This window comes from Equus przewalskii, chromosome 16, assembly GCF_037783145.1.
Source record: "Equus przewalskii isolate Varuska chromosome 16, EquPr2, whole genome shotgun sequence".
NCBI classification, from domain to species: Eukaryota; Metazoa; Chordata; class Mammalia; order Perissodactyla; family Equidae; genus Equus; species Equus przewalskii.
This window is the reverse complement of record NC_091846.1, coordinates 13,875,245-13,902,733: the sequence shown is the minus strand read 5'-3', so window position 1 is coordinate 13,902,733 and position 27,489 is coordinate 13,875,245. Positions and strand designations below refer to the sequence as shown.

General features: G+C 31.9%; 1 protein-coding gene across 13 annotated transcripts in view; it reads right to left on the bottom strand.

Annotated features, from left to right (window-relative positions):
• Positions 1 to 27,489, bottom strand: part of NBEA (neurobeachin) — a 671,041-nt gene that overhangs the window by 437,515 nt on the left and 206,037 nt on the right. For 9 of the 13 annotated variants that reach the window (XM_070578754.1, XM_070578744.1, XM_070578745.1 and 6 more), the window contains exons 22-29: positions 26,312 to 27,328; positions 24,343 to 24,560; positions 21,913 to 22,066; positions 13,353 to 13,533; positions 11,223 to 11,353; positions 8,093 to 8,200; positions 2,245 to 2,413; positions 720 to 815 (exon numbers count right to left, since the gene is read on the bottom strand). In XM_070578754.1, the coding sequence (XP_070434855.1) occupies positions 720 to 815; positions 2,245 to 2,413; positions 8,093 to 8,200; positions 11,223 to 11,353; positions 13,353 to 13,533; positions 21,913 to 22,066; positions 24,343 to 24,560; positions 26,312 to 27,328 (2,074 nt within the window). The remainder of the gene's footprint in view (positions 1 to 719; positions 816 to 2,244; positions 2,414 to 8,092; positions 8,201 to 11,222; positions 11,354 to 13,352; positions 13,534 to 21,912; positions 22,067 to 24,342; positions 24,561 to 26,311; positions 27,329 to 27,489) is intronic. The other 4 variants (XM_070578749.1, XM_070578751.1, XM_070578752.1 and 1 more) reach the window with 1 other exon arrangement.

Sequence of the window (27,489 nt, the reverse complement as noted above, 5' to 3'; positions counted from 1 at the left end):
TATTTTATTTTTCATATCTAAAACTTCTAATTGGTTCTTCTTAAAAAAAAATCTTCCATTTTTCTCCTCATAATATTTACTTTTTCTTTTAGATTGACAAACATCTTGAAGATAGTTCTAATAGCTGTTTGAATATCCTTATCTGATAATTCCACTGTCCTTGTCCTTTCTGAATCTGTTTCTATTGAGTGATTTTTTTCTCCTGCTTATGCATCACATTCTTCTGCTTATTTGCATGTTTTTTTTAATTGGATGTTTAACATTGGATTTTACATTGTTTGATGAAGAATTTTTTGTATTCCTTTAAAGAGAGTTGGAACTTTGTTTTGACAGAAAGTTAAGTAAGTTATGGGTCAGTTTGATGCTTTGATGTTAAGCATTATTCTTATGAGTCTCGAGCAGCCTTCATTTCAGGGCTACTTTAGTCCCACTACTAAGGCGCGGATCTTCTGCAATCTCTAGTGATGCCACCACTGCGCACATTATTACACATACAATTAGGTATCCTTAATTTGCAGATGATACTTGAAGGAATGCAATGGAATATATATATAAAGCGATATTTTGCTCTCAGTATCCAAGTATAAATACAACAGATCATATCTCCATGAAACCTGAGGTATATACTTGTTTATGAAGATTATACTATGGATATTTATTGTATAACAATTGATGAAATAAGAGTACCCAAACAGGGCAGGAGATGAGGTCAATATTACCTTTGTAAAATGAGTGGGCAAAGCTCTGCTCAGGAATTAACTTGGCAAGGAATCCATGGTTCAAACTTGGATGAGGGATAGATGGTATGACCACAACTGTGGAGAAAATCATGGAATCAAATTTGAGCCAGCATGTAACAACCTGCAACATGGTCCACTGAAGATCCATGACAATTCTATATTACTGCAACATGCAAACAGTACTAGCAATAAAGACTGCATCTCTGGAGGAAGGAAAGAGATTATGTATTAAGAGAAAGGAAATAATACACGTAAATAGAGTAATTTTAGCAACATACATAGAGACATACAAACAAACAAGAAAATCAAAACTGGAAGGTTCAGTAAAATATTGCTATTTTATACATATATGACTGATATGAATGCATTAAAAACAAAAACACAGTCTTAGTATTTTAAATGTCAAAAGACAAATTGGAATGATAGGATAATGTTTAAATTGAAGAATAAAGTTAAAAGTAAAAGCATACTACAATGAAATAATATCAAGTTTATGTGTTCAAAGTAAACATAGCATGCAATAGCAAAGCATTATAGCTAAAACATAATCCATATTTCCACAACAGCAATGAAAGGTAAATGAGATATGATACACTCGTGGAAAACAAGATGCAGAGATTTGACCACTAATTTTTATTCACTTTTTAAAATATCCATTTTATTTATTTATCATATGTATTTATTTAGGAAAGACCATTTCAAGTACAAACTAATCCAGTGGCACATGAAATAACCACTGAGTTACCAAGGTTACATTGCAAACAACAGAAAAACAACCTTGATATAAACACCTGGCAGGAAATGCAATTGAAAGAAGGCACCCTGTGATATTAAAATATTAGTTGCCAGAAAACGTGCTTATTATTTTCAAGCAGAGTAGGCAAAACTGATAATGCAAGAACTCGTACAACATGAGAATCTTCTGTAGATAAGAAAGACAATATGACTCAAGACGGTGCATTGTTGTCCACAAGTTTTTGAGATTAGTTGAAGCAACTTTGGTATAAAGTTTAAAATGTATGTTTGATTACTATGAATCTCTGATAGAATATTTAGATGCTGAAATAACAATACACGGCAAAGGAAGAAAGGAAGGAAGAAAGAGGAATGTTATGAACTTGGTTATAAATATTTATATTTAGGCTTATTCTTGGTCTTGAACTACTTTACAAAGATCTCCTACTTCCACGTTTATAAAGGTTAAATGTAATACATTTAAAACATATGAGTTATTTGCATGTTAAATAGCAGTATAAAGGATTTGTATTAATAAATGGAAAACATTAAAACCAAAATTGTACTGATAAAATGAGAATATAGCAACTATCATGGAAATATTCATACATTTTTGTGGAATTAAAGAATATTAAGTTGGCATTTGTATACCACCTACGTATAATTATTTGAGGTGATAATGAATAGGATCAGTTTAAATCTCGATGAAAAATGAAATAAAAAGAGGATAAATGATGAAATTCAAATAATTTTAAAAAATATTAAGTACCTGTACTTGTTGGCGAATTTATTTCTTGTCTGATGTTTCTACCTGGTTGGCTTCCTGTTCTTGCAGTCTCTCGCTGGGGTTCTAATATGTCACGATACTTGGAAACCATCAGAACCGAAATGAAGTAAACAACAGCTAGAGCTAAGAACTGTGCCTGTTTGCTATCATCCTGTGTAAAACGAAAAAGCAGTTTTGATACTCAAAATTTTTAAAGTGTAACTTCTTAGCATCCAAGAAACTATTCCTATTTCTTTTTCTTTATGGAGGCAAAAATACGACATTTAATTTTTATTAAAACTTGATAAGTATAAATTGTTACTTAATAAGTATCATTTAAGTATAAATACAGAACTCCAGGAATATATCACCTGAGTTACAGGTTGAAATGTAATTTTAAAAATTGAGAGTGTTAAAATTTTACTGAATATGTTGCAAAATTTTATTCTTTGTCTTCTTCACCATTATTATCCATTACTTCCCTAACAACACAATATGCATACTTACAAAATATGTAGAAGGCAAAAAGTTGAAAAGAAAAATTTAATGTTTGGATAAAAAATCAAGAGTTTCAAATGTTATAACTGAAAAACATTAATAGAATAAAATTACAATTGGAATACACATACAATTCTAACATATTACTACTTGAGCAGGAGACTATATGAGTACAAAACAGAGGAGATAACAGACAACAGGGGAGCATAGAACATAAGTTTTATTGCTCAATATGAGCCAGAAGTGTGACATGGCTGCTTAAAAAAAGTTAATGCAATCTTTCACTGCATTAAGAGACACGAAGTAGTAACAGTCCCACTCTTCTGCCCTGGAAAAATGACTTCTAAAACACTGCCAATATTTGAGGGTCCTAATTTCAAAAGTTCAATGACAAAATGGAGTTTTCCTAGAAGAGAGCAGCAAAGTGGTAAAAGGTCTGAAAAAGACTGGCCAAACCAGGATATAGAAAGAATAGTTTCAAATAAGCAGACTGCAGTCTAGCAGAGAAGATAACTTTATAATATGCATGCTTTATAAAATATAAAGAGTTGCATATAACCTTGAGAGCTCTATCCAAAAAGCCTAGATAAACATCTTACAGGAAAAAATTGTTAGTAAGGCAAATTTATATGACCTCTAATACCACTTCCAAATTAGACTATGCCTACCAAATGTAAATAGTTAAAAAGTCTTTTTTCTAAGCTAGGTAAAAGTGATACTTCAAACTAAAACTGCAAATTATTACTGTGGCCCATAGATAACAGTAATAGGAAAAAAAATTAGTATGATGGAGGGTCCAGCTCCATGGCATAATGGTTAAGTTTGTCATGCTCTGCTTTGGCAGCCTGGGTTTGTGAGTTCAGATCCCAGGCACAGGCCTATATCACTTGTCAGCCATGCTGTGGCAGGGACCCGCATACAAAGTGGAGGAAGACTGGCACAGATGTTACCTCAGGGCTAATCTTCCTCAAGCAAAAAAAAGAGGAAGATTGGCAACAGATGTTAGCTCAGAGCTAATCTTCCTCAGCAAAAACAAAGTATGATAAAAATAAGGAAAACAAATATGCATTGAAGTCTAGAAACTCCCCTAGCAGGTACTTTGTATTTATTACTTCATTTAGGCACAATGTGAACAAGATTCAGAATTTATGTTCATTTGTCAAAAAAGAAAAGCAAATGAGAAATATCTACTGATGAAACAGAACCAGTACAGCTAATGGAGAAAATGACCAAAATAGATTAAATTTGTTCTGAAATATTTTGAATTCAGTGCATCATACTCTGTGGGTGACAGACAGCTTTTCTAGAGATATAGTTTCTTATGAAATATTTGAAATGCATACTCCTTGCATTACAATGCTGACGAAATATATAGAGAAGAGCTAAAATCAAATGCTTACAGTTATTATAGAGGCAAATGAAGCGCAATCACACTAACAAAAGATACTGATCAGGAATGAATTCAAACACAGCTCAAGCTGTGACAGTCCATAATATTCCACAGCACTTTTATTTCTACCACTGGAAATTCAGTACTAGGCAATCAGAAGCATTCAGCAAATTTGTGTGGAATGAGTGAATGTCAACTAAAAAATTTCAGAGCTGCAAATAATAGATACTGTGAACTGTTGTGCTGGCCATGCTGAAATCTCCCTTATGCATGGCATGACAACAGTTGCCTTTTCTTTTCAAATCCAGACTTACAAACTAATTGTGCTACTTATTCCCAGTTTTGTCTTTGAAAATGAACCACAATATACATAGAAGCTGAACATCTGGAGAACAACTACATTTTTATACAAATTACTTGACTTGCCTAGGTATTTTATTATTATGAAGACATGAACTCTATTACATTCTCCCACCTGTATAAGAAATGAGTCTCTCCACTATTCAATCTTGAAACAATAATACAATTAATTAACCTGAAATTCTTGAAAAATGCTTCAACCAGGATGTTGAAAAATTCCCAGTTCAATTTTTTAAAATTAAAATTACTTCAGTTTATATAATTCTGGAGACAGGTGACCTAGTAAAATCTAGGCTCTAGAGAAAGAAAGAAGGAAAATAATTTTCCTTTCAAATTTTGGCTTACTGGAAAACAAAGTTTTTTCGTTTTTCTTTTTAAGTTGTATTTTTTCTTACCACATAGCAAATTGTGCCATGCAACTCTTTTAACTGGATTTAAACAGTTCATGTGAGTTTAAATCAGCAATGTCTTCATCATAGAAAACAAATGAGAACAAGAAGAGGAATTTATTCTTTGATGTTTACTCAAATTTTTTTCCAGCTATGACAGTTAGTACGCACTTTCAGTGCCAACAAAATTCAGAAATCCTTGAAAACCATGAAAATCCTTAATTTCTAAATTTAAGTGTGTGTGTGGGTGTGTGCATGCGTGTGTGTAGTCTTACTATGAAAATTACATACTGAGAAAAGTAAAACAGGTGAGAAGGACTGGAGGAAAAAAGAACAGGTTTCCATCCTCAGGTTACATTTATCAGTTATTTGATCTGTAGGTATGTGTGTGTGCATATATGTACACACACATAAACATATTTACTTCATATTATGTATATAATCTATGTACACTTCTACTTTTCTTTAAAACCAAATTTTTTATCCCATTTTTTAAAAATTAAGTCAACTAAAACTGAGTATTGGTTCATAAACATTTCAAAGACCATGTTATCTTCTTGGCATAATTTTTACAATTGAGTCTAAAATATATCAATTATAAAAACACTTCCAATTTCAGAGATTATTTTTTAAAAAATGCGTCTTAGAATCTATGAAACATGGTGATGAAAAAAGAATGCTTTGGAAAGATCTACCTTGGAATTCTGACTGTACCTCATACTAGCTTTGTGATTTTAATGTTTCTGAGTCTTAACCTTCTCTTAACCTTTAACTGGAAGCTTAGGATAATATATTTTAAGTGTCTGATATACAGTATAAACTGCATGAACACAAGTTATGTTACCGTGATGAAGGTTCGAATGTACACCTGGGAACACTTAATTCCCTTCCTTCAGGACGAAAGCTAAGCGCCACTGCTGGGTTATCCGACATCTTTGAAAAACGTCTATGAACCTTAGAAAAATTATCATAATCTACCACAATAAGCTAGTGCAGAATTTACTAACAATTTAAACACAATGTCACACTTAAAATAAAGCCCTTCTATGTTAGGTCTGAGTGTGCCTCGTGGAGATGAAGACATGCTAATGTTTTAATCATTCTTCATTTAAACAAACATTCCCTCCAAAACACATTTTCTCAGGATGAATAATTCCCATTTCTAAATGGTTAAACTCTGAGTAAGTCATTTCGTTTTTGAAGTCTAGATTAGAGTCCAGATTATGGCGAGATTCTTACATCACGGTTTTTATACTGTCGTGTGTTCTATCTCCTATTTTGTGAAAATTCGTTTATTATTTTTTAATTACAAAGGCAATATGGGTTTATTACAGACAATTTGAAAATACAAAAAAGTATAAAAAGATAAAGCACAAAAAAAACTGTTTACCTAGAGGTAATCATTGGTAGCATTTTTCTATTCTTTTTTTAAATAAAGATGCACATGTGCATGCACATACCCTCGGCATACAAATGTAATATTTGTGTAATATAAGTACTTTTGCACACTGTTTCTTTCCCTTAAAATTTATCATAAGCATTTTTTCCATGCCACTAAATTTCCCTCAAAAATATGACTTTAATGGCTGCATAGTTTCCTATTGAATGAATATACTATGATTTATTAAGCTGAAAATCAACTGTTGGATATTTATAATGTTGCCAATTTTCCTGTAGGCATTTCTGATGAGCATTTGAGATTAAACAACCTCTGAGTAGAACCACTGGGCCATAGGGCATCAATATTTCTAAGAGTTTTAACACATATTGGTAAAGAGATATTCAAAAGTTTATCCAATTTATACTCCTATCAGTGATATATGACAGAGTATCTTTCAACACACCCTTGCAATTATTATTTTTATTAATAATAATAATAACCCTATTGTTATTTTAAAATTTTAGTTTATTTAATAGTAAAAATATCTCATTGTTTTAATTTTCATTCTCCTGACTACTGGTGATACTGACTTTTTTATCATATACTTGTTACATTATTTTTCATATCTTATGTCCACTGCCTATTTTTCTGTTGGTATGTTTGTAATTTTCCTAGTGATTTAAAAGAACTGATATATATTAAAGACAGTGACAATTTTTCTATCGTATATTCCTACCATGCAGTATTATGCTGTATCACTTAAATACATTTTAACCATTTTCTAGAGTACAGAGTACTCCATCCAATTTATTGTTGAATGAAAATTTAAAACATAAACTTTCTTCTGTGTTTCATAAATCATCAATTAAAATTAAGAAAAACAGAACCCACAGTGACTGGTAAATAATAGCTATATTAAGGAGTACTGTCAATATTGAATCTGCTGTGAAATGCTATATATTTTTCTACACAATTTGTGGAAAGGCCACTCTTATTTTTACTCACCTTGAGTAAGTGATCATATAACTGGAGGATTCCATGAAACCATCTCCTTAAGTTATCTTTCCCTTAAGCTTTATTAATCTACCTTTGTAACTCAAATTCTCATGGATACTTATATTTTAATTAATTTATTTTTTTTGAGGAAGATCAGCCCTGAGCTAACTGAGGCCAATCCTCCTCTTTTTGCTGAGGAAGACTGACCCTGAGCTAACCTCCATGCCCATCTTCCTCTACTTTATATGTGGGACGCCTACCACAGCATGATGTGCCAAGTGGTGCCATGTCCACACCCAGGATCCAAACCGGCGAACACTGGGCCGCTGAAGCAGAACGTGCGCACTTAACTGCTGCGCCACTGGGCCGGCCCCATAGATATCTGTATTTTTAAAATGCAGATTCTTCTTTCAAAAGTAACTGTCCCCACAAAAAGTGATTGCCACTAACACCTTAATGAATTAATCTCTTTTATCCATAATACAAGGAACAATGATAATAATAAAATATTCAGTACCTAGTGACGCAGCAGAAATACTAAAAGAGTGCAGTAGGTGATTCAAGATAAAGTGAATTACAGTTTTTCAAGGTTATCCCTATTCTTAGAATACATACAAATTAAATCAAAATTTCACATCATTAAAAGAGATAACATGTCAATAATCTTTCAGAGAAAGATATGGCACAACCATTTTATAATCGGAAGTATGTTTAAAGATAATATTCCTGACATTAGGGCATTTAGTTCTAATATGCAGCTTTCTTAAAAAGTTTAAATTATTTTACACAAATGACAGTGTAAAGTTTTTTCTGGAAAATCAAGCAGGCATAACTTACCACATCCCGAAAGACAACAGCACGAAGGCGATTGATGTCAACATCCTGAAGAAGTCTATCAGGATCCTTAATAGGAGAAAGGTTACCTGGAACATTTTCTAATGGAGTCTTAAAAAAGAAAGAGAATTGTGAAAAAATAGCATAATAAGATATTTATATAGTAATACAATTTCTAATATCTTTAATTTAGGCATTAAACTGGCTACATTCTTTATTTCCTCATCATTGAATAACATTTGTTGACAATAATACTCTATTACAAGACACTTTTTCTATTCTCTTCTACTCTTGTCACACTTCCTAGTGTTCTTATTCTTTATCAGCATACTTACCACTACAGACTCAGAAAAGCAGGTAAGATTACGGTAGAAAAAAAGACTAATCATGGACTTCAGAAGATTTGGGCTCCAAATCTCTGCTGTGTGATCTTGGCCTTGTTACTAAAACTTTCTGAGCCTCACTTTCTCTACCTCTAGTTAATAAATCTCTTTGAGCCACTGAGTTCATTTATCTATCATGCTTTTATAATATACGAGATTATTATATTACATTATTATATGAGATTTTATATGTATGAGCATCTCATGATCTACAAAAAGTTAGAAAAGGTAAATTAAAAAAAATTCAGTCATAGTCTTAATATTAAAGCTGAAAGACAATAAAAATCCTTTTTATAGGTGAAGATACAAAAATCCACAAATTTTATGTAATATGGCACACAGCCAACTAGTGAGAGAGCCAAGTTCCCTCAATCTAGTACTTTTTCACTTACACAATATGTTAAGAATTGTGTGGATTAAATTAGATAATATATGTAAAGTACCAAATACAATTCCTGCAAATAGAACACTTGTTGTTACTCTAATTAAAAATAAATAGGTCGCCTTCTACTTCTCTATAGATTCAATTATGATATTTCACTCCTAAATTAAGATGTTTGATTGCTCTTCAGCACAGCATTAGTGAAAATAGCATGATATTTGAAGGTTGCTAGTTATTTGGTTTCCATTATCATTCCAAAACTTACTAGCCATATGACTTATGTGAAATACTTAACCTCTCTATCAGCTATATCATCTAAATAATAGGCTAATAACATTTATCACAAGACGATTGAAGAAAAAACATTATTTACAGCATAGATGAAAAGCACATAATTTACAGCATAGATGAAAAAAGTTACAAATCTTTTAATTTATATACCATTTACATTTTACAAAGTGTTTCTATAGTCATAATCTAATTTGATCTTTATAAAGACATTTTTATAGGGAAAGCTTGTATCATCACTCCCTTTTACAATGAAGATGCATGACTCATGCAAGTCCACACAGGTTAGTACCTCAGCAAAATTAACTATGGTTTACTTACTAAAGTGCCACACAAAAAATGCATAAACACAGGGAAGGAAAAAACAAAAACAAAAAACCTCACCAACGAGGTGCATTCATTCTCTGCCTGAAATGTGTTTTCCTTATCAAGACAACTTTTCCCCTAATATTTCTATATCCATCACTTATTATTCATTTTTCATTGCCAAGGTTCTTGCTAGAGAGACACTAAATTACTACAAATTTCCCTCTCATTGGGCTTTTCTATCCATATTCTATAATCAGAGTAACACTTGGCTTGACAGTCTTGAAAAGCTGCCCATTAGCTACTGAATTAAGTATAGGCAACTTTAGATCAAAGCTCTGAAAAATACCAATTTATGTATCCATTTCATGAGTATATCAAGCGGCTAACTGCTAGAAAGAGGAAGGAAATTAGTATTAATTGAATGTTCACTGAATGTCAGAAATTACTAAGTACTTCAATACATTATTGCTTTTTATTTAATTCATACAAACACCTTGTAAATTAAGATTTATAACCACTTTAAAGACTGGAAAACTAAGGCACAGGAGAGTAAGGAACTTATCTCAGGGTCACAAACCCAGGAAGTGGTAGAGCCAAGATACAAACACAGAGCTGTATGATTCTAGAGCTTGTGCTCTGTTGACAAAGTACTTACAGCACTGTACATGCTTTGGAATTACAAAGACATACAAGACATGGACATGCTCAGAGTCTATGAGGCCAACACAAATAACACGAGGCATTATTGCTCATGTGTTTATATTTAATTTTCTAAGCAATGGAGAGCCCTGTGGAGACTTGTAAACAGTAAAATAATACATGGTTTAAATATTTCAAGAATGTTTTTCTGACAGCAGTGAAAAAGAAAGAGATTGCAATATAGATATACTAAATATGTGGTTGTTCTGCTTGAAAACTGCAGAACTTTGAAGCCATAGAACTTTTCAAATGAGTTAAACTTGTACTTCACGCTTTCACTTATTGAGTAAAAAAATTGTGTCAATATCACACATCTAATTGCAAGTGTAGTGAGTAAAGAGGGACATACAAGCTTTTATGAAAAAAACAAACAGAGGAACCTACTGTAGACTGGGGTAGCAGTGAGGGTATCTGAAAACATTTTCCTCAGAGAGCAGTACTTAAGCTAAAGCCAAGAGGTGAACAGATTTTAACTAGGTGAAAAATAAAGGATGGACACTTTAAGTAAAGAGAACCTAAAAGTCATGCAGGATCTTAAAAGTTATGTTAATGAAACATAAATGTGATGCAAAATGAAACTTTGGATGTGATGACCAAGAAAGCTAATTTAGAATGAGAATTATTGGTATATTCCAAAATAGCCTACACTATTCATTCATTTCCTGGGCATTCAATATATTTTTGTTCAATATTATGGGAGTGTCTATCACCAAAAACATCCACATAAAAAGAGCATTATTCATACATTGAACCCTGTGGGAAAAAAGTATGCAACTATTTAAAATAGTAATAACTAAGAACTTTTCAGAGCTTTGTACAGATATCCTTACAAGAACCCTAGGAAGTAGAAATGATTAGTATCTTCATTTAATAACCCAAAACTGCAAGTCTCAGAGAAGTTAAATAATCTTGGCAACACAATTATGAAGAGGAGAAGCCGACACTGGAACTTCGAGCTGTCTGATTACCAAACCGTTACTCTTTCATTGAGCAATATTATGTCACTTTGTTCTCATAACCAAACGAAATGTTTTAAGGTAAATTATATTTAACATAGAAAATGTTTAATTACCTTTGAAGCTGCTGTTGCAGTCACACTTTGGGGAGCTTCTTGAGGTTTACTGCTTCCATGGGAAGATTTGTTCCCCCTGTCTCTCTGTCTCTGCCGACATTCTAAACAGTTTCTCACAGCAACACAACAAACTATTTAAAAAACCAAAAGCATATTATTAATATAAATTGTTGCCTCTGGCACGTTGAAAAAAGTTGCTCTTTTTTCTTACTTTCCCCTTCCTCTATCTCATTATTCTCAAAAACAACTAGATTAATATTTTTTAATTATGAAATATAGTAATGAAAAGTACATATAAAATATACGTGTAGCTAAAAAATAAAAACAAAATACCCATATACTACCATCCAGATGAAGAAACAATATTACCAGAATGTCTGAAGCTCCCAATATATTATGCATCATTCTATCCCCCTCCATCCTTCAAAATTCCAAATTTTATGGATCAATATAAATTTGTAAAAACATTCATATTTAATGAATTGCTTTTAATAATGAGACTTTTCTCGTAACTTGACTATCTTGGTGACCACACTGAGCAGAAGTCCCCACTTCAGGCAATAATAGAGTACATCAGTATAGTCAAGTCTCACAAGTCCCAAGATCTGCCTTTCTTCATGGTGAGAAAGTCTACCGACTTTATCAGTAAGCATTCAATAAGCAGAAGCTTTTTATTTACTTATTTTAAGAAGCAGTGAAGTATAGTAATAAATGGTACAGATTCTGGAATCAGACCACCTGAGTTTGAATCCTGGCTCTGCCACTTAGAAGCTGTGTGATCTTGGGCCAGCTGCTTAAACTACCTGTGCCTCAGTTTCCTCATATGTAAAGTGAGTATAAACATAGTAACCTCCTTAGAGGACTGCTGTGGGGATAAATTGAATTAATATATGCAAAGTGCTTAGAATAGTAAAGAAATATTGATATTTAATTGTCTGCTTCATTATTATGCACTTATAAAACTTTCCGTGGGTGATAAAAAACAAACCTGTTAGAAATTATTAGGATAAAAATGAAATCAGCAGTAAAGCCCTGGAATATACTCAGAAATGAAAGCTCAGAATAACCACATAAATGCTGGTTTCAAGATATTGAGGCAATTTAAAAACACATTTCACTTTCTCACAAAGTTCAACCTGTCAGCTACTGTTAAATATCAATGGATACGTTCATGGTGGCCCACAGCAAATTATGCCACACCTCTTGGGTGTCAGGAAGATCACCATGTGATCAATGTCTCCCTTATAATGAATATGCAATGATTCTTCTCAGCCTGCCCATCTTTAAAAAATACAAAACAACAAAAATAGTAGGTTTCATTCCATCATTCTTAAAGCAAGTTCTTTTTCCTTCCTTGGATCAGAAACAACTTCTCCCTTGAAACTATATATGTGTAGATTTTTATATATCTTCTAAAATTATGGGTAAAAGAGTATACATCAGAAATTTCCTCCCTATCTAATGCCTTAGTTTCTTATGTCCTGCTCATAATCTAAGGCAAGCATAGAAACAGCAGCTTTCTGGTTGCTTGTAAAGTCTAAACAGTAAAAATGAATTTTCCCTTTAAGAAAGGTGACAGATAGAAGAGCGCTTCCTGCCTAAAGAGCTGGTCTAAATTTACTGAGCTTCCAGTGCAACACAAGATAGTTCAGTGAACAGCATAGGTATAGCAACGTTTATTAGTGTTAACTGTTCACTCTGAGAAATAGTGAGGTTGACATAATCAATTTTACCTTTTAGCATTCTGTACATAAAACTATGTCATTAGTGTTTTTACATGTTTGTGGGCCCAGGACAACTTCTTTCTGTATTAGTGTACCAGAAAAGGATTCATAAGTGGATTTACCTTAAAATCACTTTAATGAAAAATGCTACAGTCCTATTGATTTTGAAACAAAATGTATTAGACTTTATTTCAAATTTTAATCCATTAAATATGCTCAATTCTATAAAATCTCCATGTGAAGATATTATAATTTTTTAAATTTGTTGATTCTGAAGAATTACAGCATAATCTCTGCATTACATAATCATCAATTTGTATCACCAATATTTTAGGCACCATACAGTGTCAAAAAACTAATCTGTAGGTAAGTATTTAACACGCACTGTGATTCTTAACAGACTTACCCAGCCTTAGGCACTGTCGCATTAAACCTCCAGAAGACATGTTCTTTTCAGCTTCAATCTCACTAAAATTTAGGGAGCTGGCAAATACAAGCACATCAACCATTGCCATCAATCGGCTGAGGAAAGTTACTGCTGTCTCAGCTGACATGCCTTGTGTCACTTCAATGTTTTCCAATTCCGTCTTTAAAAAAGTAGAAGATTTAAATCTTGTTTAAAATTTGAAATATAATACATACACATACATACTGCAGGTGGACAGTGGTTGTATTATATTTTACAAACAAAATAAATTATAAACTAAATCCATATATCACCAGAGCTGGTTATCAAATTTAATTAGTTTACCTATGAATTATCCTCGAATAAAAGAAAAGTCTATTTTTAAAATCAATGTTGAATTTAAATGTCATTACTTGTAAAAACTACATTCCAAACTTAACCACTTTACAAAGATTTTAGAAATAATTGCACATATATTTAAACTAGTTTTGTATTTTTTAATTATTTAACAAATATATAAAATTGACATTTCTTTCGTAAAATCCTCACTTTCATTTATAAAAAGGAATGTGTTAATTTTTCTTTCTTATAAATGTATGATGTGTGATAGAAAAGATGGCACTTTCATTTGGTATAAAAATGAGATGACTATCAAATTAGAATGTATGACGATTTCTTATCCATTTCAGAATAAACTGAAACCACCAGGTATCTCATATGTACAATAAAAATCTAGGGTACAAATAATCAAGAAGATCATTACTCCTCTACAGATGTTAATTTGTGACCTATGACACTAGCAGTAGGAAGAATCAGTAGCATTCTAGATTGGTGACATTGCAGTTTCACTAAAATGTTGTCTATGATAAAATATAATTTCCTGTTTTCAAAGAAAATGTTACAAAGTATTCTGCTTCTTAAAATGTGTAACTTTGTATTTCATAAGCGATAGCAACATTTCTTATTTTATTTTTCATTGTGTATTATATAACATTTTAATTACTTTGGTTCATTATGACTAGGCCTCATTTTCTCAGTACCTCAAGAAGCAAAGAAAGTTCGGAATGCTTTATAAATAAAAAATACTACTCTCTAAATTTTGTGAAAATGGGCACACTAGCCATATTGATTAACCTTACTTCTTCACCAAATGATAAATTCAACTACAAGGTAGGTATTTATTATAGGTATCTGCTCCTATTTAATGTTCCATTTTGACCTTGTTTATAACCATCACTCTACCTAAATGCACTCCTGCTCACATTAACATGGAAATGCCAGCGGGAAACACTGATTAGAAAAAAAGAAACTCAAAACACTTCTCATGCACAAGATGGGTAATAAAAATGACAGGTGACTACAGCAAGAAATATACAACTAAACTTGATTTTAAATGGAATATAAAATGTAACGAGCTTTCTTCCTTCCATTTAAAACCACAAAATAGTGTTAAAACTTCTAAAGGGAGCTTGGAAATAGACAAAACTTTGTATCCAATTGTTGATTTACAACTTTATGCCAATTCAGTATCTACAGCCTAAAGAAATCATTAATTGATTACTTGCATTTTTTTAAACGCAGATTCCTTATTTCCTAGCATTTCACTGATATACATCATCATTTCATAGCATAAATTAAACACCTGTGACCACATGGGGCCAGCCCCATGGCACAGTGGTTAAGTCTGGTGCACTCTGCTTCAGTGTCCCGTGTTTGTGGGTTTGGATCCCCAGCATGGACCTACACTACTCGTCAAGCCATGCTGGGGTGGCAACCCACATACAAAATAGAGGAAGACTGGCACAGATGGTAGCTCAGGGCTAATCTTCCTCACAGCAAAAAAAAAGAAAAAAAGAGCAAGATTGGCAACAGATATTAGCTCAGAGCTAATCTTCCTCAATAAAAAATAAATAAATAAATAAATGTGTGACCACAGCACAACAGTTCAATAGTTTAAATAAAAACCAAAAAATTCATTTTATATAAAATCTCATAAATTGCAGTTATCAATATAATTGTTTTACAACAGAATGGAAGATCTGGCCATTGTTTGGGTCTATCAAATATTCTAAATAATTTTTCAAAATATTAGAATTTTAGGATATCTGAAGATGCATTCTCAAAGAAATTCACCATTTTGAATTATTAAAATTCAGAAATATGACTCACTTTATTAGTTAATGGTCTCATTTTTGAGTCTTGGTGGGATCTACAAGGCTTAACTTTAAAAATACACTTTCATTTTGAAATGAGTGAATTATATACAGAAATTATAAACAGCATTATTAATCAGCCATGTAATTTGCCAAACTATTATTTTTTAAGAAACAAAATAAATTTTAAAATTAAAAGCATTCTTAGTACAAACAATAATCTAAAAGGGGATTCTTAGTATATTGTATATAGAAGTGATTTATAATTTTGATGAAATGTTATATAAACATCATAACAGGTTTAAAAATAAAGATCACTCACATATGATTATTATTAAATATTAACACTAATTCCATCTAATTTCCTTGCATTGGAACCAGTTAACATCTGATTGTACACATAACTGAAATATTGTTTCCATTATATTATGATAGTTTAGTCTAAAGATTATTATAAATAATAAAGTAGTAATGACTCATCAATGCACTGAGAAAATAATTTCTCTAATGATCTTCTAAATATACCAAAGATATGCCTAATGTTAAAGATGGCATGGAAACTCAAAATATAGCTAAGTCAAAAATGTCATAAATAAGCAAAAATAAAATTTAAAACTGAAAACCTGAAAATTACTTAAGTAATACTAACCTTAGAACCCTGGACATGCATTAGACAAAACAGACAACAGACCAAAAAAAGTACAAGAAAAGGAAATTATTAAAATTAAATGAAAATACAATGTAAAATTGAAACACAAAATAATATATTTAAAAATTATATCTGATTATTTTACTAAAAGCAAAAGTCAAAGAGATATTCATTTTATAATTTACATATGATTAAGACTAAATATCAAATATTTAGACTTCTATTTATTTTTTATTAGAGTAACTCTGTCCAAATAATATAAATGTAAATATAGTTCATATATTAAAAATTAGGCATATTCTTTTTTATAAAATAAATATCCTTTCCTATCAGTTGACTAAAAGAATCATTTTAATAAATAAACTAATATAATATCTCTGTAAAGCCCTAACTCAGTACTGGTTTAGGTAGAAATGACTTAGGGAAATAAACTATACCAATCTCCTAGAATTTTCATTAAGGAATCACGTTATAATTTGTTCCTAAAATATTTGGAGCCCTTCCTATCAATGAAAGTCTCCAGGAGTTAATAAAATATTTGAGTGATTATAACTTAAAAACCACTTCCCTTGATAACAAAAACTTACTGATACACTAAATGAGGTCTGCATGTGAACTAAGATAATTACATAAATACTACTCTAAGTTTCAGAGTTTTATTAAGAATTATTCTTAATATATTTAAAACTTTGGATAGAATTAAGTTTCACAATAAAAGTCATCATGTGTTCCTATTCTCTGATTTTTGACAACAAATATATGTGAGCATAAATTTCAAAATACACTATTTTCGTGGTACATTTTATAGGAAAACATTTAAAGCATACTAAGGATACTGAAGTATGATCAGTGTTATGTGACAAACAAAACAAAAAATCAGTAATTTTTCCAAATCTATTAACTACATATTCTGATAATAAGCAAATATAAACTAAAATTAAGCCATTGTCATAATTTTTCAAAGGAAAAAGTCACTCTTCTTTTTTATGATTATGAAACTATTAGGAAAGCCAGAAATATCAGTCTCTATTATTTTTCTGCAACAGAGAAAATAAAACCATACATGACACTGAATTAAATTCTAAACATTCAGTGTTTGGGATAGTCGACCAACACGGTCAAGTTAAAATCAAAAATGATTATGCAATTTGTAATTGGTCCACCTCATTGCTTCTCTTCATTTTTTTTCCAATTCCTTGATTTCACTCATGACCAACTTGAACAATGTAGAAAGAATAAATGAGAGGATTCAACTGACTAGCAATGGAAATGTTAAGTCCAAACAACCAACAACAACAACAAAAATAATGTTCCTCTCCAAAACCAAGATTGGTCACACTACATAGTCAGAGTCTAAATATTTTTTCCTCACTACTAAAGTTAAAACTATTGGTATAATTTAGAGACTTGAAACTATTTGTGTAATTTATTTTCTATGCTACATATGACTTTCAATAATTTAGGCAAAACTGAAACTCCAACAAAGTCCTGCTTCTGCAATGAATATTAAGTTCAAGGTATTCATATAATATAAATATTATACAAATATAATATGAATATAAATATATATTATAATTATAAATTATATATTATATGTTATATACATTTATGTATAATTATATTACATATTTATATAAAAATTATATTAAAACATATAATTATATATTATAGTTACAAATATTACATTATAGTTATAAATATTATGTTATTTATAATATAAATATTATATTTTTATAATATAATAATGTTAATATAATTATATAAGTATTACATAATTATACTCTTTTTTCCTTAAATTTTCCATTAAAATATTTCCTTACAAATAAGATTAATCTAAACAGCTCAAATTCTCTTACATAACAATACTGCAACAGCAATACACAAATGTTATCATTAGTCTGGATTACTGTATTCATACCAGGTCCCAGGGTGGAAAATGGACCACTACTATGCCAATCCCATGGAGACAGCAGACAAAAAGATCACAGCATTTTAATTTTTTGCTATCAAAATGGATCACCCATAATAACTAAATTTGTCTCAAATATCCTATTTTAAACTTCAGAATTCTGAATATGACAGGTTTATTTTATAAATGGGAAGATTTTTCTATCATGATACAATTCTAAATTAAAAGTTCCAAAAGGAACTAAAGGAGGGAAATATTCATTAACAGCCTTCTCCAACTAATGTAATTTACATATGTTACTTAATTTTCACAAACTCCTTGTGGAATAAGTATAATTAACACCTTTTAATAAATGAAGAAATCGAGGTTGAGGTCATAACTAGTAAGTGTCAAACCCAAGTTAAAATACACATTTATCTTCTGCTAAAACTCATCTACCTTCCATTAAATCATAACTTCAAAAACGTTGTGTCTGAGTCTCACTGATATTGGGAAACTAGTTTGTTTTTGATGAAAAGGAGTAAATTATCTAAGATCCACAGTTACACTGAGAAATGGGAAAGACATATTCCTGAGTTGAGCTTGGTATCATGTTTTTTTAAGTATAGAACTGTGAAGAGTATTTAGCATTCTACTTAATTTTGTAATTGTGCAAAAGTAAATACAATTTCAACATTAGACATGTCAAATGCTAAAAAAATTATTATGGCTGAGTGTGCAAAGTTACATATCTTTTAACAGAACATAATGACCACAATGTTCAGTGAAATTGTTTTAAAAAATTAAACTTTAATAAATGTTCAGTAAGTCAAATCCAAGTTCTCGTGTAATAGGAAAGAATGAATTTACCATAAGCTTTATTGAATTTTCAATGGTCAGTATTAAACTTTTCACACTAAAACATTATATTATGACATTTGTATTTTATGTGAAGAACATGCTCTAAGTCAGTGGTCAGCAAACTAAGACCCAGAAGTCAACTCTGCTCCACTGCCTGTTTTTATAAATACGGTTGTGTTGAAACACATTCATACCTAATCTTTTATGTAACTGCCCACGGCTGCACAACTGCAGAGTTGAGTAGTTGGAACAGCCAGCATACAGCCCATAAAACCAAAAATATTCACTATCTGATCCATACAGAAAAACTTGCCAAATACTGCAATCCTACATTACTCATATTTATTCATTAAATACATATCTACATATAACATATGAATATTTTGAAAACCCCCACAAATCTAAACAAAATTACCAGATCATTCAAACATTGGTTCCAAATATTTCTCTCTCTCTTCATGTATCTCGTATTGGAACTCTAACGGCATCTACATGACAACATTTACCTTTGGTAATCGGCATACTGCCAATGCTTCCTTCTTCACTTATTAAATCCAAAATTCTCTTTTGGCATTTTACATTTTAAATGTAGGTCAAAAAACTCCATATCTTCAGTTCTAGTTTCTTTCTTTATTCAACCTCCTCCTTCCTAACTTTTTCCTCTCCTACATTACAATTTTTAGCAAGAATATTATATAATCAAGTAACAGAAAACATTACTCAGCAGTCAGCACCAATCATGATTCTACCAGTATGAAGCAGGAGAAAAGGTTCTCACTCTTTCTTTTAAGGAAGCGATTTATTAAAAGAACATAAAAATCAGCTATGTTGTGCAACCAGGCTTAGGTACAATCAGTTAATGGATCAAAATAACAGAAATATAGAGTCAGAGATAACAAAGAAAAAAGTTTCTACAACTGAACAAATTCCCAAGTCTGTTGAGAGGAGTCTAGGTAATCAGTAGTTTCAAATTCCAAACTACAGTGGTCAAAACTGCACAGGTAATAATTTTGGAAGTCAAACCTCAGAATGTAAGTATCTTTATTTTCATTCATTATAAGGTAAAAAACTCTGTAAATCTGGGTAGTGAAATTGTACATAAAGCATAACGTTTAATGACACTTTAGTTCATTAATTTAATATTTTCTCTATCTTGATACAGATGTTTTAGCTATAAAATTTAGAGGACCAGTAATGTGAATATTTGAAACCTATCCCAATTGTAATACTTACTGCTAATTTTATATAAAGGTCAGTTTTTCTTCTGTAGAAAATTTTGAAACAATATTATATTTTAAAGTGAATTTCAACACAACATTCAAAATTTCATGACAACAAATGATAATTTGTAAAACATAAAACAAAATTTAAATGATGAAGAAAAATGCCAGGAGGAAAACACTGATTTACTGACTTTTTAATGTATGGAAGAGAAAAAATAAAACCTCTCCCTGCCTCAATACTAGAATACATTTTTTTAAAATCATCCACAGCTCTCGATTTATCAGAATTTGGTATAAATCACCAGAAGAAATCAGAGATTAAAGAGAAGGGATGGTACATTAACCTCACAGGATACCTGCACACCTCTCACACCACCAACTAATTCTCTCCTGGGTCCCGTTTCCCTGGCAGGTGCTCATTCCACGAAGGCCCTAAAGTTCTGCTGCGCTTCCTCCTGACCCAGCCTTCAGGCCTCTGCAGATCTCTTGAATAAATTCACATATGAAATAGAAGTAAATGAGCCTGTAACGGCGGGGCAGGGAGGGTTGAGGAGACTTTTCCTGCTAATATTTCAATTTCAATGCAGTTTGGGGGGATGCGGAATGGCAGTGCCAAAAGGTCAGTGAGAAAAAGAGTCATGTAGGAAAAGCCTGTTAATGATGAAATAAAGCCAGAGATCAACTTGGAAACACTACCTCACCAAGAAAAAGGCGTCTTAACAAAACAGCAGATTTCTCTCTGGAAAAAAATGTACTTTTGGCCTTATGGATGGCTTTCCAATATGGTAGCAAGAACACAGGTAATATGGGAAGCATAGTTCTATATTCTTTCCCATTTGAGCAAGTAGCTATGGAGTCTGGTGTTTTCCATATGAATCAGAGATATTTTTAAAATGAGAACTAAAATAAAAAATTACTTTTTATGTCTTTTATATTTTAAATTACACATATAATTAACATTAAATGCCTTTCAAGTTTACATTAATACAGTTCAATGTTTTATATAGAAAGAGAGAAAAGGCTTTATTTTTTAACAATAGATGTTAAACCAGTAAATCAAGTCAGATGAAAATACTCTTAGAGGCTATAAAACTAACATAAAGTTTTGGAGGATTTTTTTAAGGATTATGAATTTTTTTCAGATAGCATAAAAAAATGTTATATTACTTATACTTTTTCAATCTGAGGTCCTAAGTTTTAAATAAGAAACGCTCTAAGAATTCATTAACTTAGTTCCCTTTTGGAAGCAAATTACTGGCTTCTAGATTAAATCTCAGAGAACAGGGATGTAAAACTCCTATATATAGTTTAAAATAATATTAAGGTTAGAAATAATATTTCAAGAAATTCATGAGTCTGCATATCTAACAATGACCTTTCCAAATTTAGATTCATGACCCTATTATACAATAACCACATACTTGTATTTAGAACTTCAAGATTTAAAGAACAAGAATTTTAAGTTTATTACAATATAGATTTGAAGAGACAGACAATATACAGAAAATAAAGTTAAATAGTTATAGCTCTTCCTAAGAAATATTCACTAGAATTACTAGAGAAATATTTTCATAAACACTCATAGCTGGAACGTAACAGTGACAAATAATAAAGGCAGGAATATAAATATATATTATAAATAAATATAAATTCATATGGTTAAAAAGTTTCCTTAGGTAAATATGTCTTGTTAAAATCCATCTGTTCTACAGTACAGAAACACCACTGACATGCTCTAGTCATGTAGTTATAAAATACAACCACTAGATGGAGGCAAAGTACTTACAGTTGGTGATGTGGCAGCAGAGAGCAAAGGTAAGATTCCTCCACAAGCAATGATGATATTGTCTACCATTTGGGAAATGAGGTGAATTGTGTTATGTACAAAAATAATATTTTCATTGCTATTGACAAAATCCATCACAGACTTTGTGGAATGGCTAAAACAGCAGAAAAACAAAACACAAATGAACATTTCCTTGGCTTAAGAATAAGTTTAGACATTTTATTTACAATAACATTTTTAAAGTGAAAAATAATGAAGAGCTGGGAAAATTTAAAATTGAGTTAATAGAAAAAAATTAATTTAAAATTAAGATATAAAATTACCAAAAAATTAGCAATCATGTCTGCAGGGTTTTTTTGTGTCCTAAATGTATTCACTCATTTTGTTTCTGCTTAAAAAATACAGTATATTAACTAGGTTCAAAGACATATGATTAGGTCAATGAGTTTGGCTAGAAAAATTAATTTTTGCCAAAGTTTGTTGTTTCGTGTTGAAAGGCAGAACAACTGGACAGTTAGCCAGAAGTTTTACCTTAAGGGCAGTTTCAATTTGTTGCATCACCAGGCTGCAGCCCCACCTTTGATCAGCCAGATGGGAAATAAATACTGCTAGTCACAATAGTGAGTATAAACAAATCAGTAAAAATCCAAGGACTTACTAAATAAAAAAGGGAAAAAATCTCAAAGGTCAATAGTGCAGCTTCCCCATACAAAACATGCAATGTAGATACCCAGAGGAACACACTGCTTTAGTATGATGTCAGTCAAGAATATGAACAATTTTCTGACTGGAAAAAAAGAGATTGTGATCAAATTTAAGTCAATTACTCTCACTTTTTAGAACTGTAAAATGTCACCCATTATAGCTTAGATCTCAAGATGTTTTCCTTCTGTCCTAAATAACGTGTTGTCTTTTAAAAAATTTAAATTACATAAAATTCTGTTTGATAAATTTTATGGGAGCTCATAAAAGAAAAGAGAGATACACAGTATGTTAAAGCAAAGAAAGTTGAGTATCACTCACTTGGGGGCTACTAATATTTATTTATAGTTAGTAAAGTACACTATGTATCTCATACATTGATATTCATACTAATAGTAATGTATTTCATATTATTCCAGTTTCCTTATTTACCATAATCCCTAGGGAATTTGCATATAACAACATTATCAATGGAAAGACTTGTTTCTATCTCATGAATACAATAAATTGGTCAGATAAAATCAGAAGTAAAAATTTTCTGTGGCAGACATTGGCTGCTTCCATAATAGTTAGTTCTTCTTCCCTGCTAACACAATCTAGACGTCGTTCGATTATCGAGCTACATCGGGTAGAAGAAAGGTGGACTTCACTCCAGCTATTAGCTTATTAAACAGTATTGCTCTATACAGGTCAGTCATTATAATCCCATTCCTTTTTGCTGGTGACTGATTTAGAGAAAGGCATACGATCCTGCTGGCACATGAGACATTAGGGAGAAATTTCCTGAGAGGCTTCTCTAAAGAAAAAAAAAAAGAAGAGAAGAGGAGGAAAAGGAAAAGAAGAAAGAGAAGAGAGAGGAGGAGGAGGAGGGGGCAGAGAGAAAAAAGGAGGAAGGGGATGAAGGAGGAAGAAGAAGAGCCCTTGCCTTCTAGTTTGGGCAAGTTTCCTATGTTGAATCGATGCTGGGAGCTGAAGCAGCCACCTTGAGTCTTAGAAGGAAAATGAAAAGCAGAGGCACCCACTTGAGTCCTGAGAATATCATGCCCCCGATTATTTAAGTCTTTGATGGTGGGGTACTCTGACATACAGTCACCACTTCCTAATTTACATGCAGGCACATATAAATGACACAGTCTCATAACTAATTTTTTTCATATGTGCTATCAGAAAATTAAATTGAAAGTGAGGCAAGGTAATGATTTAATTTATGTAGACTTTGTTTTCTTTAAGTGATTATATTTGAACTGATACGCACTAACCACTTAAATGGTAGAGGCTATAAAAATAGATGTCATAAGGTGATTTTAAATTTCATTTTAACACTGTATGTTAGAATCTTATTACCAAGAATAAATTCAGTATATGGTACTAATTTTAACAGGAAATGATAAAAATGTAGAAATTTCTTTGATCCCCAAACTGAACTTTTTTTGGTTCAGTCTCTTTTTTATATTGAAGAGGCAATGCCAGACTTCAAAATTTCACTTTTTAATTGTCTTAAGCCTAAGTTCTTGGATAAGTTTTGATTTGAGCCCCAGGCCTTATAACTTTTATGAAAATACTTATGTTTCTATAAAAAATTTCAATGTTTGATTATTTTTAATGAATTTTATTTGTGAGACTTATTCACTGATATAATTCACTTATGAATCAGTTGATGCCAGTAATTTAAAATATTCCTATTCTTAAGTGAAAGTAGTCTTATTTATAGAAAAGAAATATTTCTACCTTCTCCAAACATGTACATCTGTTTCTAATGCAAACAGCAAATCAGTGAGAAGCCGCTGGTGCATTGGAGACCATTTAAACTCAGGAATACGAAACATGGTCGTGCGGGGACCTGGGCTGAACTGGCGCCGCTGCTCCTCAGTCATTGGCATTCCTCGAAATCCTAAATCAACTCGGAGATCTCTGTCCTGTTGTGTGATAGACCGACCCTGAACAGCCTAGAGACAGAAAAGGTAAACTTTCGCTGAGTGCAAGAGAAATACCTCATTTCGAAATGAAAACTAAGTATAGTAAAGTGAGTTAGTGAGTAAAGCTTTTGCATATGACTTTAGTAGGTTAACACATTTTACATACATTATTCACCTGCTGAGTCCCCACACAGGAAACTTTCTGAGCCGAAAAGACCTCTATTATTACTTTTATTTTGCTTTTTCAGAAACTAGGCAAGGTAATCAAATACCTAAGTTTAACATCAAAGTTCACAATTGAAAACCAGATCCTCTTTACCCCTGTGTATGGAGTCTCATATTAGATCACCTTTCTTCCTAACGAAAGTGAGCATATACTCAGAGTGAAGTATACTGGATATATGTCATCAATTAACTGTAATTAGAAACACAAGATAAAAGAAATATTACTTGAACAGATTCAAGTTAACTTCAGAGTCTATTTTACTCACAATACTTCAATTTAGAAAAACAAATGCCTTTGATAAGTTAAAAAAAAAAAACAGAAAAATGTCTATGAAATCTGAGTCAAAACCAGGTAAGCCTGGTGATTATGATACTCAATAAACAATGCACCACGCTTTCATTTATTTTAAATCTGTACCTAATTCAATATTCTCATCCCTTGCCAATTACCACTGTAGTACAACTGCCACAAAAATGGAAATTGGCAGTTAATAGAGAAAAAATAAAAATACCTTTCCCACACAGAATACATTAAGGATTCTTATTAGAGTACAAAGACACCAGTAGGGTGTGGTTTCTTCTTTTTAATATAACCCTAACGGAAACATTAAATTTCTCTTCAATGACATTAAAAGGTGAGTGGAAAACCCAAAGAACAACAAAAAAACAAATCATTAAGGGTAAAAGTTTTCTTCAACTCTTAATAAGGTATTATTTAGCCTAGAACATAAAGGAGTAGTCTTAAAACTCAAGGCTCAACACCTGAAACCCATATCAGAAAACATCACCTGTTTCTAGCTTTAGTCCAGTGACGCCCAAACCACAGCACTAACATTTCCTCACCTCCAGGCCTAAGAGCCTTTAATTTTCTCATAACGAATTCCCATCCATGTGGTTGTAAAGAAACTTCTCACTGCTAATAAATTCCAAAGTTTCTCAGCCACATCACCTACCTCACCAGGGTTGTCATGAGGATTAAATCTGAAAACATATAGCACAATGCCTGGAACATAGTAGCCGCCTGATAAATAACAGCTCCCTGTTCCCTTCCCCTTCATTTCACTTATCAGTTAAATCTGGGCTCCAACTCCTCTTTGCTATAAGCCACAGAACAAGGGTGGGCCTGAAGCTCAAAAGGTTAAAATTAATCAAGTATCCAGAATGAAGATCTCAGGTACAAAACGTGTAAATGTAGTCACAGAGTCATAAAATGTTAAAACTAGCAGAGCCCTTAAAGCTCATATTTTAATGTAGTACAACCTCTTGTACTATGTAAGAAAATTCAGGCGCAGAGACGTTGAGCAAAGCTACACAGACAGAACGTGGCAGCGTTAGAAATATAATTCAGATAGTTTCAATTCATATATATCTATAATATATACATAATACAATACCAAATAGTATATATAAATATACTACCACACTAGTCAGTTCCATAAATTACTATTGTACTACAATGAAATATAGATGTGACATAATTGGTAAGAAATTACTCTGCTTTGGTGCTAACACCTCAATATCCAATGCATTTTTAGAACTCTTGTAGGATAACTTACTTGTGTTGTAGTAGTGGTCTGGATTTTTCGGATTTCCTTTCCTGGTTCTTTGCCATCATCAGATCTCTCAGTATCTGAGATTATACTTCCTGCATCAATATTTGGTACAATTTTGCTACCAGAAGACTCAGTTTCCAGAGCTGTAGCAGTCATTTCAGCATACTCTAACCCTTTTGATGATGATGGTAAGTCTCTTTCAGAAATACTGCTCATTCCATCTGAAGTTGTATGGATTTTGAACTCTTTTTCTTCTATTATACTTGAGGTACAAGTTAAGTCTACACTACTGGTCATGTGAGCAAGCAATCCAAGATCATCACTAACTCCAAGATGTACTTGTGTGTTCTGAATATTTGGAATAATGTGATTACTAGAAAGTTCGGGAAGGAGTTTCTCCTCCTGTTTGGGTATTTTATCAAAGAGAAATGATGTACCACTATTGGGAATTTCATCTTTCTCATCTGCTAATGTTATCAATGGACCATTATCCTTTTCTTCATTTTTTTTAATGATACCAACACTTCCATGTACATTGTTCTGGAGTTTCTCAACAGCAGCACTATAAACATTATCCAACAAAGATTCAACCTCCACAAGGGCACCATTCTCTCCACCTACTAAAGTCTCTGGTGATAAATCCATATCATCAAGTTTTACTTCTGTTGCTTCCACTTTCTCTGCTTTTATATCAACTAAAAGATCATGTACTTCTACATGTACACCACCTCCCGGTCTATCTGAATTTCCAAGAATATCATCTGACACTTTTGTTGACATGAGCAAGTCTCTGGTATCTGTGCTGACAGGGTAATCTGTCTCACTTTCTGGGCTCTGGCTTTGTGAAAGATCTTCTATCTCCCGAATTTCCATTCCACCTTTTGCTCCTGTTGTCTGTGATGAAAGACCAGAGATGGTGCTCACATTCCCTTTCTTTCCCTTTTTAATGTTTTCCTCCTCTTGTCTCTGATATTCTTCATACATTTTGGCTAGGTATTCCTTATGCGCTTCATAAGTGACCTTAGGAATAAGTAAAGAAAACATTAAGGCATTTTATATATATAAAGAAGAAAAAAAGATACAAACAAAATTATAGTAATAATAGCAAAAACAGTGCCACAAATTTTAAGATTTCAAACACAGCACATTTTAATCCTAAGACAGTACTTAGTTTCATCATG